The following is a 21400-nucleotide window of genomic DNA, read 5'->3' as shown; positions in this document are numbered from 1 at the left end:
TTAATTCTCCTACAAGAATTACTAAAACAACATCTACCATAATTGACTATATCGTCTCAGATTTCTCACTTTTTGATGTACGCTCTACAATTATAAAAATGCAAGACTATCTAATCATGAAGCAGAATATATACAAATTTTAACGTTCTTAACAAACAATCCTCGAAATCTTAACGTAAATTCGTAAATTCCAAAATTTGTACTTGACTTCTGGGTGGCACTTTCTCTCTGTGGATGTAAACTCTAATTTCAGTGATATTTTAGATAGGCTTGTCTGTATTTTTAATAAGGCATTTCCTTTAACCCTGCATTTTTTTTAGCCCTTTTTCTATCCGAATTTTCGAATAAAGGCCTCTCCCATTTCTCGCCATTCATCCCTGTTGTGTGCTAGGCGTTTCCACATTGGTCCTGCGACTCTTTTGATATCGTCGCTCCAGCGCATTTGAGGTCTTCCTCTTGGTCTCTTCGCATCGTACGGTCGCCAGTTTCCGACTTCTTTGTTCCATCTACCATCTTCGAGACGTTCGTTGTGTCCAGCCCATTTCCATTTTAATTTAGCTGCTTGTTTCGCGGCGTCCTTTATTTTTGTTTTGTTCCGGATTGCTTCGTTCGTTTGCCGATCTATTAGTGAGATACCAAGCATCTGTCGTTCCATGGCTCGCTAAGTTTTTCGAATCTTGTCCATGTTCTTTTTTGTGAATGTCCAGGTTTGAGCTCCGTAAGTGAGAACGGGAAGGATACAAGAATCGAACACTTTGGTTCGAAGGTTTTGGGGTATCTTTTTGTCTTTCAGTATGTATGAGAGTTTTCCAAATGCGGCCCATCCCATTCTTACTCGTCTGCTTATTTCGGTAGTTTGGTTTTCTTTGTTTACCTTGATATTCTGACCCAGATATATGTATTATTCTACATGTTCCACTTTTGTTCCTTGGATGGTTATCGTCGGTTGATCATCTTTATTCGACATTAGCTTAGTTTTACTCAGATTCATTTTCAGTCCTTTTTTTTTAACCTGCATTACTACCCATCAAAAGTTGACATATTTTACTACCCGGGGTACTACAGGTGTACCCCAAATTTAAAACACGTGTTTGCAAAAAATCAAATATATTTAGAAAAGTGCAAAGTTGTTGTATACAATCGTTTCACATTATTAAACATAATTATTAGTTTTAGTTAATGCAATCTGGACACACTTTTGACTGATGGTTCAGACATATGTATTTTTTGCACTTCTTGCATGTTATCCTCGATTTTCTGTCTTGTTTGCGTGTACAAAAAGTGCATCTCCCGGAAGAAGTTTGACTTTGGTCTACATTAGTTACTTCAGGCTCGATATGCAAATTTTTTTCTATAACAGCTCGGAGTTCTTTTGACAAAGTTGGGATTCTGAGCCGTTATAGAAAAATATATATTCCCTCTCCTCAAGGGACTAACTAGGTCGGTACTAAGTTTTTTTGAGAATGACCCTCTGTTCGCTATTAATTCCTTTTCTCTGGCATCACTATCTTTAGATAGAACTATGGAATTAATTCCAACAGGGTAAATAAATTGTAAAAAATTCTAAGAGGCCAGCGTGTTGAATTTCGAGCAGTGGTATATCTATGAGCGAGCTGGTCGAATGTGTCAACTCCGATTTTGGTTCGATTATAAAAATCAATTATTTCGGGAAGCACTGTAGACTTTGGTTTGTCTCCTTCAGGATGCATGGTGGATAACATGACAACAATTTTTTTTTTTTAGCTTTTTGAGGGCAATAAGAAAGCAGTGTTAAGTTTTTATTATAAGCAAAAATAGCTGAATTTTGGTTCTGTTACTATTTTCGATGAACGTTACTGGGAGTTCAGCTTTATTTTTCTTCATGGTTCCAACTAATGTAACGGAATGATCATCAAACAGCTTTTTTGCCGTTCGGATTGAGGTAAACCAATTATCTGTTCTAATCTGTTCATCTGTTCTAGGATATGTCCCATGAATTGGTTTTGTTAGACTTAACGTGTAGTATTCAGCTACAGGGACACCTACCGGTGTTGAATTTTTACCAATATATACTTCTGCATTCAAAAGATAAAAAGTTTTTGCATCACATAATGTAAATATTTTAATTCCGTATTTATCGGGTTTTGAGGGTATATACATTTTGAACATACATCTGCCTCAAAAACTCATAAGCTGTTTTGCTACATTTGGAAATAATTGCTCCAAAAATATCTCGCATTGGCGCAAAACGATCTGTTTTACGACGCTCCTTTCTAGTGTCGCTGTCGTCAAACCTGAGTCAATTTATAAGAAATGGAAAGCGAGTTTCACTCAGTACCGCGCGAAAAAATGGAATTTATGTTTCTTTGTGTTTCTTTGTTGAAGAGTTTTTTAGATGTTACCGAATTCTTAGAACCCCTAAGTAGTAATAAAGTCTGCATAATGCTTTGATTTTTATTAGATTCGTATCTTTCACATAGAATAGCCTGATTGTTGTATTAGCCACTTCCTCCTCGTCAACATGTCGATCTCTTGAATAACGTTCTCGTTGTAATCTAATTTCCTTCTTTGTGAAAGCGACAATACTGAAACGCGGAAAAGCTGAAATTCCACTAGTTACTTGTCAAGCAGCTCCTTTATTTTCAGGTAAATGAACTAGATTTCTTTGATAGGTCCGACGTGACTTTTTTTTGCATTTTCCACTCCATTTGAAGCCATTTTTCCACGTATTTTATTAAGTACTTCCTCAATTTGCACATATTTAATGTTGTTTTCGTTATTTGTAGCTGAGAGACTAGACTGATTCTAGTTACAAAATCATTGTATGTGGAGTACCACAAGGTTCAGTACTGGGTCCTCTACTTTTTTTTATCTATATAAATGACATCATTAACATAAAAATCGATGGAAAAACTTTTCTTTTTTCTGATGATACCAGTATTACTTGGAGGAACTCTAATATTGCAACTCTTCATGGAATTATAACTTCTGATCTACTTAAAATAAAAACCTGGTCTGACTTTAATTTACTCTCTTTTAATCTGGATAGGACAGTAGCATTATCCCATAAAGGAGCTTTTTCACCCTTGCTTCTTAATAACAGCCATATCAGTATCATTCATTCTGTAAAATTTTTTGGTATTTTTATAGACAGCAACCCTAAATGGTCTCTTCATATCGATTTGTTAAGTAAGAAACTATCCACAGCCTGCTATGTAATCAGATCTGTTTAGAAGGAAATCAATTTAGCATTGCTAGCTTTCAAAATAACATATTTTTCTTTGGTCAAACCTCATCTTCGATATGGACTACCTTTTTGGGGTTCTAGTACAGCTGCCCAATCGGATGTGATTTTCAAATAACAAAAAAGAGCAATACGGTATCTTTTTGGCCTCAGCAGAATAACACATTGCATGAACTACTTCAAAAATCACGCGATTTTAACTCTCCCTTCTTTATATATTCTAGAAATTGTTTGCTTAATTCGTAAACACCTACATGTTTTTCCAGCAGGACCTAATCATGACTACTTCACCTGAAATTCAAGCTTTGATGTGTATTTACCGATCCCGTCCACTGAGTTAGTAATTAAATCTATATTATATTCGGCAAAAAAAATATACAACCATCTCGCTTTGTAACTTACATCTACAACTTCTTTCCTTAAGTTCCGTAAATTGACAAAAGCCTATCTATCTGAAAGACCATATTATTCAGTGAAAGAGTTTCTTAACGAATAACTTAGAAATTACAGTACGTTTAGGTACAAGCAACTAAAGTATTTTTACATATATTTGGGTATCACATGCAGCAACATAAACTGATTCGTAAACTAGTTCATAAGGTTTTATTATGCAATTTGCAAATGACTTAAATTTTGCAATGGATTGTATATTTTATTATATTTTATTTTGTGATATTGGCGATTTATGTAATATTAGTAAATTTTAATTGGTGTTATTTTTTTGACTTTTTGTAAGCTTTGTCATTAAAATGGTACAATTTTCAGTGACAATAAAGCATATTTATATTCTATTCTATGCTAGTTAGTTTACTATGTATAGTTTTGAAAAATAAATACCTCAATTTTCTGTAACATTTATAAACTTGTTCTGTATATTTTTATCTATACTACAGTCGTAAAATTTCCGAATAAAAGCCACATATCAAAAGCAAAAAAGAACGTGATGCTGTGTTAATAAATTAAATCAAACTGCTTACAGGATACACTAGTGCAGTGAATGTATAACAACTAGTGAAATTCATATACCTGTATATCCTGAAGATTTTTCAGTGCATTACTTTTATTAGTATTTAGTTTCTGTAAAACACAACAAAGAATAAGAAAATGAGTCAAATAAGATTTAGGAAATAGTTAAAACGATGAAAATTGATAAAAAGCATGACTGTGATGAATGGACATGTAAATTTTATAACAAACCTTTCCTTTATTTTTGTGGTACATTATACAAACTCTTCCAAATATCTTGGTTCTATTGTGGCTCTGTTACATCTAACAACCAAAGATTGTTTGATTCTTTGGCTTCTTCCGTACATGATTTCCTTTTCTCTTTGTTTATATACTCTACTATTTTTACAAATCCATCTTGAGATCCATAACCATCTCATTGTGATAATATTTCAGCTTTCGACATTAGATGATAATTGCTAAATAATCCTTTTAAAGTGCACCAATACAGATGATACATTTCAAGAAGAATGTCCCCGAGAAGTAATAAAATGATCAAATAAATAAAATAAGGAGCGAAAAAAGAAAAAGCTATATCATAGGATTGATTTCGATACTAAATATATTTTTATCTTCATATTTTCTTATTATTCTAGTGTATATTTATGGTATTAAATAAATCGGATCATTATAATGTGGCACGTGAAGAAGATGTAGATTTCCACCTATAGATGGGCTCATTTTTAAGCCTAAGCAACGCCAGACATCATATCCTGAGATATGCGGATCAACTGGTTATGGCAAATATAATGAGACAGGCCGAGATAGAATTTAAGAGGCTCTGATTGTAACTACAGAATAAACTTCAAATAAAAGGCTTAACATAAGACCTGATAAGTCCAAAGGCATGAAATTTGCCAGGAGGAATTTGAAGGGATTAAGTCCTCTAAGCCTAAATTGTACACATCTTAATCTGGTGAGTCAAATAAAGTGTCTTGTGGGTAATATTAGATTCACGGCTTACTTGGAATTAGCAGATATAACGAATTAAACGCACTAATGAAAAAATACGGAGTCTAAAACCAGACATGTTTCATTGAATCTATAACATGGCAATAGAACCAACAGTAACATATCAGTAGAATAGTGTCCAAGGGGCAGCAAAAAAGTGCCATCCTCAAATAAGGTAAGGAGCAAAGACTTGGAAAGGGATAAAGATTTTATTTAGATCTCATAGGCAATATACGAGAAGCGTGCTAGAATTAATAATAATAAGAGACATATCCTAGGAGAAAAAGTTAAAGAAAGTACTATAGTAAAATATAAGAACCTATATACAATTCAGGCGTGTTTTAAACAAAAGCATAAGTTCAAGTTTAACGAAATTGATTTAGTGATACCATCTAGTCCAAAAAAGGATATTATCAAGAGCGTCAAATAGGATTCTGCAAAAACAGACAACTGCTAAGATTTAAGTCGTCAAAATCTCGATATTTCCGCAAAATGCACATACTTATTCTCCATTGCGTTTAAATACCGCACAAGTCCACAACAGGATAGGGCTTTTTGCTTTTTGCTGAAAATTGCAGCTGACGGGTACGAGTTTGTTATTGTAATGTTACCAGACTAGAGGTGTTGCTGTAAATATCTAGTGGCGGCTACAATACAATGCTGTTGACCTTAAGCTTAAAACTAAAATATTATCTACTAATTGTACCACAAAAATGCAAAAAAAACGTGAAATAATGATAAAATACTTGAAAGATTGTGGCGAAGAACACATTAATCACAAGGGCAATTCTTTTACAGCACGTAGAACTGATGAGCCCTGCAGGCTAGTTTAAAATTATATTTTTAAATATGGGGTATACTGACAAAAATTATTTTGTTCTAGTTGCAAAAATTCCTGTTTATTAAAGTTCCTGAAGAAAAAAGGCTCTCCATTCTAGGCCAATTGAATAATAAAAATATATTCAAGATTCTCATTTCATCATCATCATCATCTTTGGCTCGACAATCCTCTGTGGGTCCGGGCATTCTCTCTAAGATTAGTCGCTATTCTGTTTGATTTCTGGCAAGTTGTTGCCATCTTCTGATCACTAGTATCACTAAGTCGGTCTGAACTACATCTAACCACCTAATTTGCGGTCGGTTTCTGCTTCTTCTTCCTATAGGTGTTCCTGTCGTTAGCTTTTTAGCAATCATGTTCTCAGGCATTCGCATTATGTGTCCGGCCCATCTAAATCGCTGTGTTTTAATGAACGTTACGACATCTGGTTTATTAAAGAGTTGGTACAATTCGAAATTAAATCTTTTGCGCCACTGCCTTTGATCGTTTATAGCTCCAAATATTTTGCAGAGTATCTTGCGCTCGAATATTCCCAAAAGTCTTTCATACTTCTGCGTAAGAGTCCATGTTTCCGCCCCGTATGTGAGAACCGGCCTCAGCAGTGTTTTGTATATAATAATTTTAGTTTTTCTTTGGATATTTCTTGAGAGGAATTGTTTTTGGAGTCCATAGTATGCCATATTTGTAACGTTTATTAGTCTTTTAATTTCTTTGCTTGTTTTATTGGAAGTAGTCACTGGCGAGCCAAGGTATGTGAAGCTGTCAACACATTCAAAGATACGACTTCCAAATGCTGTTTCCCGTTCCGCATATGCTAAAGGATCCTAAGTAACCAATATGTACTTGGTTTTGTCATCGTTGATGACTAGACCGACCTGTTTTGCCGCCGTTTCCAATTATAGAAAATGTTTTTAACATCTCGCTTGCTACGCCCTATTGTCTGAGTCCATCCTTTATCTCAAAGGATCAAGAATTTTTTCCCTGTATATTAACGCTGGCTTTTAAGTTAGACATTGTCATTCTCGTTAATCGGATTAGTTTTTCTGGTATACCAAACTCACGTATTGATTGGTATAGTACTGTTCTAATGACACTGTCTTATGCGGCCTTGAAGTCGACGAATAAGTGGTGGGTTTCAATGTTAAATTCTAATGTTATCTCAAGGATCTGTCATATTGAATAAATCTGGTCAATTGTTGATTTTTCTGGAGTAAATTTGGCATGTCCATCGGTAAATGGTATTTTTCAAATATGGCAATTTTGTAAAATTGTAATCTTTCATAGAAAATATTTTTACTAGTATTAAGAGATTCTCATTTAACTGGCCTTATTTCAATGAATCATATTAGTAGAAGAGTTCCTAAAACCTTATGGTGTCAATTTCACATAAAAATTAAGGCAAAGGAATCTGAAAATAAAAGTTTCAAGAAAACTTTTTAAGCCTGTATGGCATCAAAGAAGCTCGTCTACGGCAAATACGAGATTCCCTGATCACTGGACCTTCTTACACAGATAACGGAAGGACTCAACAATGAACTACTTGCAGTTGTATGTTGTATGGTGTCATAACGTTTCTACGATACGTATGTAACAAAGAGTACTGGGAACGTATTCATGATAATAGAACATTGCCTAACTGAGACCTTGAAGACGATGAAAATAGCCGTGGATGCGAAGCTTGAGTTATTGTTTATCATTATTAATACATTTTTATATAATAATTTTATTGTTTTTTTAAATACATGTAATGTTTTTGACTTTTATTTTTTTCCTGCAAAAACAACTTATGTCCAACAGTTTTTGATTCATTGTTCCCATGATCCCATTTGGGGTCATAGCAATGTTTTCTGCTTTAGCGGCGAAGGAAACTACTTATGTTGATTTGGCGAACTGTATTGCGTTGCCTCACCTTCCTACTAGATGACGCTGCATTAATTTATTTGACAACTCTATCAGTAAGCGTTAGTCACATTCCAATGTAAAAGTTCGTAATGAAACAACGGTCATCAATTCACTGTAAATTTCAAATCATTCTAAGAAGAGTAATTAAACCAGAAATTGCACGAAAAAATTTATTTTGCTTCTTACATTGTTTTTATTTGATAATTTGCATTATAGTTTGCTCATATTTACAAGATTGTTTATGTAAACATTATAAATATCAATGAATCCAAATGGAATCATTGGGCCATTGTGGAGGTCTTAAAATGGCATCATTGAGAAGTCGTGTGAATTTTGATTCTGTCAATACAATACAAAAGTACAATATACTTATTTATTTCAGATGGATCGTGTGTTCTAAACTACCAAAACCAAACTTTTTTTTCGGGAATTGCAAAATCTGTCCCAAGAAGAGGTAGTTGGTCTTCTTGACGACTCCAATATGGAATATGAGGTTGATAATGAGGAAGACACTTTGGAAGAAGAAATGATTGAAGAAACTCGAATAGAAGAATTATTGGAAAATATTGTTGAAATTAGCTTGAACACCCAAGTTACAGAGAATATGAAAGAAAAAACTTACAGTTATTTACTTAAATAACTTACTTATGAAAGAAATTACAGGACAGCCACAGACAAGTCATGCCAAGAAAAACAAGCATAGAAAAACCAACTTGGACAGACAATTTAATTGATGTAAACAGCGAATACAGTGGTGATTTTTCGGTTGATGAAAATATTTATACGCCTTTCCAATATTTTAAAATGTTTTGTGACAATGATATTATTCAAAATTTTGCTGAAGAGACAAACTTGTATTCTGTGCAAAAAGACAGTAAAAATATTGATACAAATGCAGCAGAGATAGAGCAGTTCTTAGGCATACATGTATTGAGTGGAATTGTTTTTGTTCCTTTATATAGAATGTATTGGGCGGAAGAAACGCGATATAATACGATAGCTAATATCATGTCACGTTTTGATAAACAGCGAGCATATTTTCACGTCAACTATAATTTGAAAGTCTAGTCTAGCAACAATGACAAATTATATAAAGTAAAACCTTTCATTGAAAAAGTTCGGCAAAATATGAATAAGATAGAACCTGAGGAATTCAACAGTATCGATGAGTTTATTATACCATTAAAAGGACATAGTAATCTAAAGCAATATATAAAAAATAAACCTTATAAATGGGGCATAAAAATTTTTGCAACAGCAGGACGCAGCGGCATACTATACGATTTTGAGATATATGGGGAGAAAGGAACAGTCCAAGATAAATCAGATCTTGGAATTAGTGGTGAAATAGTACTGAAGTTGATCAGAAATATGCTAAATTACATGAATTTCAAGATTTTCACGGATACTTGTTTCACATCTTATAATCTACTTATTAGTCTGAAAGAACGGGGCATCCTTGCTGCAGGGACTGTAAGAAATGGGCGGTTGGCAGGTTGTCTTTTTTTAGAAGACAGAGGTCTAATGGCAAAAGGTCGTGGATGCTCTAAAGTAAAAATAGACAGCAAAAAAAATATTGCTGCTCTCAAATCGTACGACAATAAGTCCGTCATATTAGCATTGAACTATATAGGAAAATATCCTCTTGATTAAGTGAAGAGATGGTGCAACAAGAGTAAAACCTATGTAGAAATCGAACGGCCAGAAATTGTCAAAGAATATAATATTTCGATGGGATGTGTTGATTTGCATGGCATGCTTGTGGAACTATATAGAATCCAAATCAAACCAAAAAGATTCTATTTGAGAATAATATTTAATCTAATTGATACATGTATTATTGTCAACTCCTGGTTGCTATACCGAAGACACTGCAAACAAAAACAAGTGAAACACATCACCCTTCTCCAATTCAAATCTCAAGTTGTATATGCGTTACTGAAAGCTGGAAAGTCCGACACGAGAAAACGAGGACGTCCTTCTCAAGAGAATACACCAAATAAGAGACAAGTAATGTATCCTGCACCAGTGCAAGATGTTCGATTTCATGGCGTAGGACACTGGCCACTACATGATCAAAGTCGCACAAGGTGCAAATTGTGAATAAAGTCTTACTCTAGAATAAAATGTTCTAAGTGCAATGTTTTTTATGTTTAAACAATAATAAAAATTGTTTTTATAGTTTCCATGTACAAAATTAAATTGTTAATCGTATAAGTGCAATAATAAACGTATTTCCTGTTATAGTCAATATTTTACCAGATCAGTATATCAAGTTTTATAAATGGATAATTCAGGTACCACCCACGCCAGATGATTCCAAATGGGATTATTTTTTTTTGAGTTTGAAGACTCCAGGATGCGAAATTTTTACAAAAGTTATCAACAATTATTTTTTCTTGTATCGTTTCCTATAATATACATTCTTTTCAACAAAATTTATTGAAAAAAAAATAATTTGGGCTGAAAAATTAATAAGTTTTAAAATAAAAGGTTTTTTTCATTTCCTGAAAAATCAACAAGTTGGACATAGTGTTTTTTAAAAAACATGTCTCAATTATTTAATTACGTATCAAGAATTATGTGGAAAAGAATAAAATACTTAAGGTAAAAGTACAATAGTTTATGGTAGTGCTATATGGTTGGTTTAATCCAAGACGGGAATTTCAACAAGGATAAAAAACAGAAAGTTCCAGTTTGAGCTGTAAAAAAAGACTTGAAAAAGAAAGGAAAGGAATCTAGAGGGAGTATTCTAAAATGACGATCCATTTTAAAGATTTAAATACCAGGAAACGTAACTTGTAAGCAGATATTATGTACGAAAAGTTTTAACTATTTTTAAAAAGAAACATAGATAAACATAAAAAAATACAAAAATATAAGATATACATAGCGTTTGAAGCGCTACAGTGACTTTCGTTACCATAAAAAATGTTAAATACGATTTTTTATAGTCACCAGTAAATGTCCTATTTAGGTTTTATATTACCGAAATATACATTTTATCTTTTATATTAGTTATTTGTGTATTATTACGTCGATATTCAAGCAAAAATATACTAACAACTAAATAAAAACTGCAAAATAAAAGATTCGTAAAAGAATAATGTTCTTGTGTGATAGCTTTGACTTAACCAAAATAAAATGAGTTAAAAGCGTTAAGTGACTTACCATTCTAACTTTTGGATCACTTTTCGCCTTTGTAGTTAGCCTATGGACTCTCCAAACTTTGCTGAACATGGCGCCGAATGACAATGTAAACCCCGTCGAAAGAAGCCACGCTCTCGTTTGACAGATCAAAGGATATCCATCAGGAGATACGAATCGTCCATCCAGGCCGAGCAGAAACACGGCGGCTAAGCATACAATAATACCGAACAGCATTATTGTGTTGCATACTGGATGCGATGATTGGATTACTCTGAAATTAAATTAAGGTATGCCGATGATTATCTTTTCACTAGATGATTAATTTCGAATTGACAAACGTCAAATAAATAATTAAAAGTCAAAATACTATTTAAAGATTTTATGGCAAAAGGTAACGAAATAGATACAATAGATTAATACTCTGTTTATTTGCGATTAAACCACAATTAATAGCAATGACAGTGATATTTTACCTAAAAATTTGACGTTCCACTACGGAAGTGGTTCCCAAAAAAGATTATTTAATAATTTTGTCAAAAACGGTATACGAGCAAGCAGTTATTTTGCAAAATAAATACCAATTTACCGAAATTCATTTATTAATTTTTTTTTAATTGTAAATATAAAATTAACAATATTTTTATGATATATGGAGTTATTTTTACAGTTTAACTATATATTCTATGTTGATCACTATTTAATTAATTGTTTGAATTAAAAAATGTTGATAACTAAATATAAGAGGTTTTTAACAAATTAAAATAAAAATTAATAAGGCGTAACGTCGCCCTCAGCTTGAATAACAGCCTAAACTCCATTAGTCATTGTATGAACTAGGCCTTCACAGATATCAGAGCTGGAACTATCCCATATTTCTTGCAATTTAGCACGTATTTGTGGCAAAGTACGCTGAGAGTCATTTGTTAGGCTTTGTTTTATTTTGTGCCAAAGTGTCTCTATTGAATTAAAATCTGGGCTGCTAGAAGGACCTGACAAAACTTTAATGTCATGTTCTTCCATTCATTTTTTGGTAGATTTAGCTGTATGGCATGGGGCTCCGTCCTGTTGAAAGAAAAAATCCCCGGATGGATATAACTTTGCTGTACTTTTTTGTTATTTATTTATTTACGCTGTAACCACAAGGGTTATTAGAGACCTAAAAATATAATACAAATAACGTTAGAAAAAATTACAATAATTGATACAGTCCCGAGTCTTTAAAATAACTTTTAAATTGTTTTAAATAATTGTTTTTAATGTTCATGTTTTTTCCTAAGGCTTTCTTTATATTATTTGGGATAGTGTGCTTCTTTCTTGCTGCTTCATATGTTTTGCACCAAGTTAGCATATGCTTTATGTGTAAAGTTACTGTGTCGTAGTCGCAAACGTGTTATTCTCACTTGGTCGTGTCTATTTGCTGTGGGTTGAAGCCACGGTTTCACTAATTGTCTAATTTCTTTGAGTTTATTTTGTGATGCGCTCCACTTATTTTGCCACGCACTTAACACTTTATATTTCATTTCTGACTTGAAGTCTTCTGAAGAAACCTCATTAATAAGAATGGAGTCCTGGCTGAAGGATGGTAAGCGGGTTAGTTCATCTGCTTCTTCATTTCCTTGTATACCTGAATGTGATGGAACAAACATGAAGTCAACAGTGATCTTATTAATATTTAGAATCTCTTTTTCTGATTGGATATGTGAGGCAATTGGATTATTGGTATACAAACGTTTGATAGTGTGAAGTGAGCTTAGTGAATTGGTTATTATAAGAGACGGGGACTGCTTCGACTCTTTTATGTGGATAAGTGCTTGTAATATTGCAAACAATTTTGCAGGCAGTGTATGACGAAGTAATGGGATTGAATTTAAATTTTAAGGATGTATTGGATGTGAGGATGGCTGCACCAACACCGTCTGGAGATTTGGATGCGTCAGTGTATATCTTATAGTGATTTTTTTAAGTTTCCATTTCCATTAAGAATGATTGTTTGATCAGGTCTGTTATAGTCTCACTTTTTTTTATATATATACTAAGGTTAGTATTAATCTTGGGATATATATATATATATATATATATATATATATATATATATATAAATCTTTTGAGGTATGTTTATAGTGATAGTTATTAATTAAAAAAATATTATTTGAAGTCACTGGTAACTCTGTGCTCATGAATTTTTCATCCACGTAAATTGCTACTTCTCCACTGGAAATGTTTTGGTTTAATCTATTATCATTTATTATTATAGAAACATGAATAATTACAAAAGTTGTATACGTGCTTATATACAGTTATATACAAGTTATATACAAAACATACATTTTTTATCAAGTATAAATAAAAAATTAGTTTGATATGTTTTTTATTTGAGAAAATTGTTTTAATAAATATAAGAAGATTATTGTATTCAAAACAAATAGCGCAAATATCAGTTAGCAACTAAAATATTATCAGTAGTAATATCCCTAGGACATTGATAACAGACGAGATAATTTCATGACAATCGAAAGCTCGTTCCTTGGTAACAGCACGAAGCCGAAGGCTAAGTGCTGTTACCAAGCAACGAGCTTGAGAAATTTGTCATGAAATTATGAGGCATTCATCAATGTCCGAGGGATATTCGGCGGATAATTTTTCGAAAAAAAAATCATAACATAACGAAACATTTATTTATTAAAAGTACAGTGAAAGTACAATTATTAAAATTTAAGTTAACATTAGATTCGTTGCTGTTCTCTACTATAGAAGATCTATTACCACGCATAATATTTATAATCTTGTTGTGGTGTTCTTGATCGAGATTCAAGTATGACATTTTAAAATTTATTTGGATGAAGTTGTCAAACTCGATCGTGTTGTCATAGGGATTGAAAATTGCACTGAATGCAATTATCAGTCTAATTTTGACATGTTTGGGTGAAATTGTTCCACATGACACAAAATGACGAAATTTGAATTCAAGTATGACAAGATTCAAGTATGACATTTTAAAATTTATTAGGATGAAGTTGTCAAACTCGATCGTGTTGTCATAGGGATTGAAAATTGCACTGAATGCAATTATCAGTTTAATGTTGACATGATTGGGTGAAATTGTTCCACATGACACAAAATGACGAAATTTGAATGGTTGTTAGAACAGTCGAAAAATTATCAACATAACAGAAATATTTTTTTTAATTTTGATATATAATATAACGACAATTTCCTGCCTTAATTACTAAAGGGAATAATCATGTATAACTATAAAATGTAATATCCCAATTCCTAAAATGTATTTTCTAGTTAATAACAGTTCCATATCGAGATTAATTCAATATATTATATTGGCTTTAATGACTTTTGGAGGTAGGTAAAGTGTTATTAATTATAGTATTCGCAAGTAAGTTCTGAAACCTCATAAACCAGCGAGATTTACTGAAAATAATATAGGGATTTGGGTCGGTAAACATCACTAAGCTCGGCTAAAGATAAACTGTGTATAACGTAATCCTGTATCTGGGCTTTGGTTATGTAAAGTAGTTTAGTTTTAAAAACTTTATGATACTGAACACCACAAGCATGCTAAAAAGAAATAATCTATCGTGAGAAATTGTGAAACGGAGTGAGATAATTGAGAATATTAATTTTTTCATTTAAAGTTTTTATTTGGAACAGAGATAACGAAATCTTAAGTACACGTTGGAAATATTTATAGCCTTAAAATATGGAAATTTTATCTACGTTTATAAAAACGTTAATTAAAACCGATATCTATAAACAACAAAGATGAATATAGTTTAGACACTAATGACAGAATAAATAAGGGACAAATATAATAGGATATAGAAATGCACAGAAGTAAATGATATAGAAGTATCAATATAAATCTGTGAAAAAAATTTACTTACAGAGAAGATCCAAAAAATATATTAAAGAATTGTATGGGGATGAGTGTATCAAACGAGAGGTACAATTATTTTATCATCACCATTTCAACTTATTGAGTATGATGATGAGGTAGCATTGAATAACAGAAATCTAAACAATTTGGGAAGAATTTGCTAAGCTGTGCAAGAAATGATCCAAAAGGAATCTGTTAATAAACCAAATTAAAACAAAGTGCCTGCGTAGCGCAAGCGGTAGGATGCTCGCCTCGCAAGCTGGTGGTCCGGAGTTCGAATCCTACCGCCGGCAAGAACATCTAGAAATTTTAAAAATGTCTATAGGCCCCAGGTCGACTCAGCCTGAATAAAAATGAGTACCTTGGGTAAAACCAGGGGTAATAATAGACTGTTGAAGCGTAGCACTGGCCATGTTACCTTCCTTGTATACCGTAGGCCCTAGATATAGCAGACTACCCTGCTATACTCCCAAAGCCGCGACAGCGGTATAAAACGGGAGACTATTATATATTATAAAACAAAGTACCTTATACGTTCCAGGAAAAATACAGTTAATATGACAGAGATAAAAATTTAAAAATTTGAGTTTAAAAAGGTAGAACACTTCAACAGGTAGAAGAATAATAATAGTCCAGTCGTCAGAGATTTAACCCTTAAAAATCATACAAACGCGCTGAATTTTGCTGAGAGTATTCATTTTGGGACCCCAAAAAAGATGCAAAAAGTTTACCACTTTTCCCCCGAGCTTTCCCCTTAATCCCCCTCGTAAGGGAGTAAAAACGCAATAAAATCAATTTACCTAGAATGTGTACGCCGTAGAATAAAAAATGTAGCTGAGATCATTTTAAACAAAAATGTTAATTAGCACTTTTTCTGTAGAATAAACCGTTCTCTCAGAAATAACGATTGAAGCGACCAGCGATTTTGAATGTCAGTCACGCGCGCGAAATCAATGTTTAATAAAATTTGTATTAGTTCGACGGTAAAAACGGTCGATATCTTTTGATCATAGCGTTCTATCGACAAAAATTAAAATGCGTTTTGAAGGTGAAGAGTGCAGTCAGTGAAGTCAGTTTCTATAAATCTGTTCAATAAATAAACGTTGCCTAAATTTTGTCATTTTTACGATTCTCGTGATTTAATAAAATTTATCACTTTCACTGACCGGTCGTAGTGAAATTTCGATTGATAAAGACCAATCTTCAAAACCTAAAACATAAAATTTCGATGTTGAATATTGGCAAAAAATATGAGGTATTTGAAATATGACTCAAAAACGCAGAATTTAAACATACATTACAAATGACCGCACGTCACAGGAAATGCCTCCAAGAAGACAGTTTTGGAAGTTTTTGTAGAAGTTAGATATTTTAGAAAAAGGTACTAGTGTAATTAAAATAAAGCTGTTTTAAACGTTTTAGATGGTTTGTAATGTGAAAGTTTAAATTTAGGGTTTTTTAAGCTAATTCAAAATGCCAAAAATAAGAAGCAATCATTGTATGACTCCGGTCTAGAAAATAAAAATAGAACTGGCAAATAATGATGCATGTATATGTGGGAAGCTAGCTGATCTACAACATATACTGTTAGAATGTCTTTTATATTTTATTGAAATATCAAATTTGTTTGCCAAGTTCAAGTTAATGTTCAATTACCTTCTTATCTAACACATCTTTTAGAATCAAAGAATCTAGATGTATATAAAATTTTATATAGTCATATTAATTGCTTAAAATAAAAATCTGACAAAAAAAAGACAATAAAAAAAATAATAAAAAATAAAATAAGAGAAAAAAATTAAAAAAAAAAAAAGTAAAAAAAAGATACAAAAAAACAAAACAGTAAAAACAAAGTCAACTAGTAAGTTTCTAACATTCCATGTTTTAACTGTCAATGCAATACAATAGTTTCAAATGTAAATACTAACCCTATCTCGTGTAAAAAAAACTCAAAACAAATTGACTGGCGAGTTGGTTGTTAAAACCAGTGCCAACAAAACACACACACACGCACGCGCACACACACCCATAAACACGCACACACACACACACACACACACATGTCTCACATTTGTTGCCAACACTCAAAACTAAAATTTCATGGTATAGGTTTGGAAGATAAATTGTATTGATCATAAAAAATGGCAAAAATCGCGCCACGTTTATTTGTTTATCATCTCTATAAAAACTAACTTTATTTGCAACAAAACGCAAAAATTGCATACGAAAGCTACACTCTCTACCTTTAAATTGCATTTTGGTTTTTGTCGATAGGAAACTGTCATCAAAAGATATCGAATTTTTACCTTCGAACTGATACAAATTTTATTGAAAATTAATTTCGCGCGTACTTAGCATTCAAAATCGCCGATCGCTTCAAGCATTGTTTCTGAGAGGACGGTTCATTTTATAGAAAAAGTACTAACAAACACTTTTGTTTAAAATTGTCTCAGCTACATTTTTTAGTTGAATTTTTTTTTTCTACGGAGTACAGTCCAATCCATTTTTTTTTTTCGTTTTTACGCCTCTACGAGGGATGTTTTAGGAAGAAGCTCGATGGTAAAAGTGGTAAACTTTTTTTGTATCGTTTTTGGGGTTCCAAAATTAATATTTTTCAGCTAATAGAAAAAATTCAGCTTGTTCGTATGATTTTTAGAGATTCAATGTCATTTTCGTCTCTGACGACTGGAGTATAATAAGTAAACGACTTCTGGCAGGAAACAGAACTTACTGGAAATACAACAACCTTCTAAAACATAAGAAGTTCACTCATAATACTAAAATGGAAATTTACGATAAACAAATCAGATTCAGTAATTAGATATGGTGAGAAAATAATGTGCCTAATATAGAAAGATCATGGATCCCAGAGAGAAAAATAATTCAGAGAAAACAAGGATAACTAAACTCAGATAATAGTGAATTTAGAAAATGGATGAACAAAATACGGGAACTTTTAAAAGAAGAAGACATCATCAAATTTATTAGAATGGGACATCTAAAAAGGAGAGATCCAGATGCAGTTACTAGGAAAATCACTAACTGGAGATCAGTAACAGTTAGGTAGACAGGTAGACAGGTAGACAGGAGTTAGAGAATGGAAAGTTTTACCCAAATAGAGAAAGGAATTGAGAAATATCGAGGAGATAGCCAAGTCACATAATCAATTGCAATCGCTTAAAAGAAAATCCATTGGCTACAAACCAAACAAATCGAAAGTATTGAATAAAGAATAAATAGATAATTTTTTATCAGCAGCTGAAGATAAGATCTACTTAATGACAAAGGTTATATAATTAAATCTAATTTCTCTTTTTCTATTATTTTTTTTTGTAAATTTTAGGTTGCATTAATAATTGGTTTATATATTATGTTGTAGTTTATATTGGTTACTAAAGATGATTAATAAAGTTAATAAAAGTTACCGTAATGCCGTCAAATCTACTAAAACTTATCCTGGAGCTGATATCGGTTCGGATCATAATCCAGTAGTAGGTAGTGATAGAAGCTAGACCAAAGAAAATAAGAAAAACCATTATCCAAGCGTTAGAAGAGCCAGCTAAAAAGTGAACTACTACTAAATAAGAACTACGGGAAAGAAACACCTAACCAGATCTGCAAAGAAACACAAGGTATGGATGACACCAGACATACTAGAACTAATGGATGAAAGGCGCAAAATAAAGAATAAAGCACAAAAATGCAGAGAGGTTGATAAGAACATAAAGTAAAGAATAAAGAAGGCCAAAGAATTATGGATTGAAGAAGGATGTGTAGAAATGGAAAACTATGAAAGGAAATATGACACATTCGATGTACATAAAAAAGTAAAAGAAATTACAGGAACTCAAAAAAAAACATCAAATAAGTTTACTTAAGAACAAAGACGGAACGATTATTATAGATTTAACAATGAAAATTAATAGATGGAGTGAATACATAAAAGAATTGTTTGAGGACAACAGAAATAACGTTGTTCAAGTAAATGATGACACGGGACCTGAAATCCTAAAATGTGAAGTAGAAGTGGCACTTAGAAATTTCAAAACTGGAAAGGCAAATGGACTTGATGAGTTTCCTACTGAATTGCTAAAGATCTTGAATAATGACTCAATAGGTATAATATTGCACTTATTTAACACAATATACAAAACTGGAATTATACCTGAACAGTGGCTATCATCCAAAACCGAGTTTATCAAAAGTTGGATTCACATATTAGTGATGCACAGATGGGGTTCAGAAAGGAACTAGGTACTCTAAAAGCTCTCTTTGGATTGAATGTTTTTACACAAGATGCCTAGACGTTAGTCAGGAAGTACATGCATGTTTTATCGATTTGAAAAAAGCATTTGACAGAGTACGCCATGATAAGCTAAGAGACATTATTGAAAGAAAGGACATAGATAATAAAGATCTGCGAATAATTCTCAATCTATATTGGAATCAGAAAGGTAATATCAAAACAGAAAATGAGATATCAATTTCAGATAATCAATCAAGCAATAGAAATACGTAGAGGAGTACGACAGGAATGCATTTTGTCACCGCTGCTATTTAATGTTTATAGTGAAAGCATCTGCCAGGAAACCCTTTTGCAAGCAAATGAAGGAATCGTAATCAATAGAGTGGTTGTAAATAATTGTACAAATGACACTGTACTAGTTGCAAGAATAGTAGAAGAATTACAAAGATTAGTTACAAGTATAAATATTGCCTGCAACAATTATGGAATAAGTATCAAAAAAACCAAGTATATGGTCTTCAGTAAGAACATGACACAACCAGCACATATTAGTATAAACGACATTCAAATTGAAAAAGTATCAAGTTACAAATACTTGGGGACTTTAATAAACGAAACTGGAGACCAAAACAATGAAATAAAAAGACGTATCGAAATTGTCAGGGCTACCTTCATAAAGATAAGAAAATTCTTCTGCAACAGAGATATAAACATCCCTCTACGATTAAGAATGCTAAGGGGGTACGTATTTAACACGCTATTATACGGTGTAGAGGTCTGGACTCTCAAACAGAACAACATAAAAAATATTAAAAGTTTCGAGATGCAATGCTACCGTGGAATGCTGAAGATAAGTTGGGTTAAAAGAGTCAAAAACTTTGAAGTAATGCGAAGGATAAGAAAAGACCCAGAAATGTTGTCAACGATCAAACGAAGAAAACTCAAGTATTTGGGTCATCTGATGCGAGGACATAAATACGCATTACTTCAAAATATAATGTAAGGAAAAATAGAAGGAAAACGGAATCCAGGCCGTAGAAGAATGTCATGGTTGCGTAATTTGAGAGAGTAGTTTGGCTGTACCACTAATGAACTCCTTAGGTCAGCTGTAAACAAGGTGAGGATAGCCTTGACGATTTTTAATCTCCGATAGCAGTGACACAAGAAAAAAAAGAATAATTGGTTTAGCAGGCGCCTGTCGTCGTGAGTAGCTTTGCAAAATGAGTTTAAATGATATAAAAGATAAGATAGCCATGTTAGTGATTAAAATTCCCAATTCTACAACGAACATTGGAAATAACCTTTATGGTTATTGGAGAAAATAACATTTCTTTATCCAAAAAAGTATTTGTCATTACGTCAAGCAAACATACCGCATCGTAGATTATTTGTATAGTACAAAAATGGAAAGTGTACTATGCTACGTATTGGTATTTTAAATTAATATCTTAAAAAATAGTAAAATACTGTTATATTTCCAATATTAGTTTCAACACTGCCACTTCTGTTAATATTCCTAACAATATCATTGTAAATAATTGTTACAATTGTGTTATTAATGTTCATAAGTAGATTTTTTTAATGTTGAATTCACAAGAGTAACTTCAAAGTGTTTAATAAAAGTTCATAAGTAAACTTTATCCATATATTCTTTTTAACATACAAAACGGCTGCAGAAAAAATATCGTACGTAACACGATCCAAAAGTAATTTTACGAGACTCGCACACTTTCGGAACTTGTTGCGTAAATTACTATTTTTCAGTTTACAATGGCCTGTAATTATCCTGTTAAAATACGTAGAGGTTTTCCTAGTAAAATGCAGTAACTACTACTCCTTTTTACAGATAAGAAGTTATGGACCTAGGGACCTATGGACCTACGAAGTTATAGCAGTTATGGAGTTATGGAAGTTATGGAAGAGGTAAGTTACCCGACTGTCACATTATTTCGCTTCTCATTTAGTAGCATTTGTGACAGTCCTATTTAGTAATTATAAACTAATAATAAAGTAGTGTAATTGGTTGTCTTTATATTACGTATATCATGCACGATATAAATATACTAAAACATACACCAGATTACCAGATATACTTGTTTTACGGTAATGACTACTTTAACAACTCCGCAGAATTATACGGTCGATTCCGTATGAACTTTTCCGCTGAATTAAATGGTGAGTTTATTAGCAAACGCT

At 32.5% G+C, this 21400-nt stretch overlaps 1 protein-coding gene across 1 annotated transcript in view; it reads right to left on the bottom strand.

Annotated features, from left to right (window-relative positions):
• The window catches only part of GABA-B-R1 (gamma-aminobutyric acid type B receptor subunit 1), an 881512-nt gene that overhangs the window by 94703 nt on the left and 765409 nt on the right, over positions 1–21400 (bottom strand). Inside the window, exon 10 of the mRNA XM_072537020.1 lies at positions 11091–11340. Coding sequence (XP_072393121.1) covers positions 11091–11340 — 250 coding nt within the window. The remainder of the gene's footprint in view (positions 1–11090; positions 11341–21400) is intronic.

The sequence above is a fragment of the Diabrotica undecimpunctata genome, chromosome 7, assembly GCF_040954645.1.
Source record: "Diabrotica undecimpunctata isolate CICGRU chromosome 7, icDiaUnde3, whole genome shotgun sequence".
Lineage (NCBI taxonomy): Eukaryota > Metazoa > Arthropoda > Insecta > Coleoptera > Chrysomelidae > Diabrotica > Diabrotica undecimpunctata.
The sequence above is the reverse complement of the archived record's forward strand: the minus strand, read 5'-3'. Positions and strand labels throughout refer to the sequence as shown.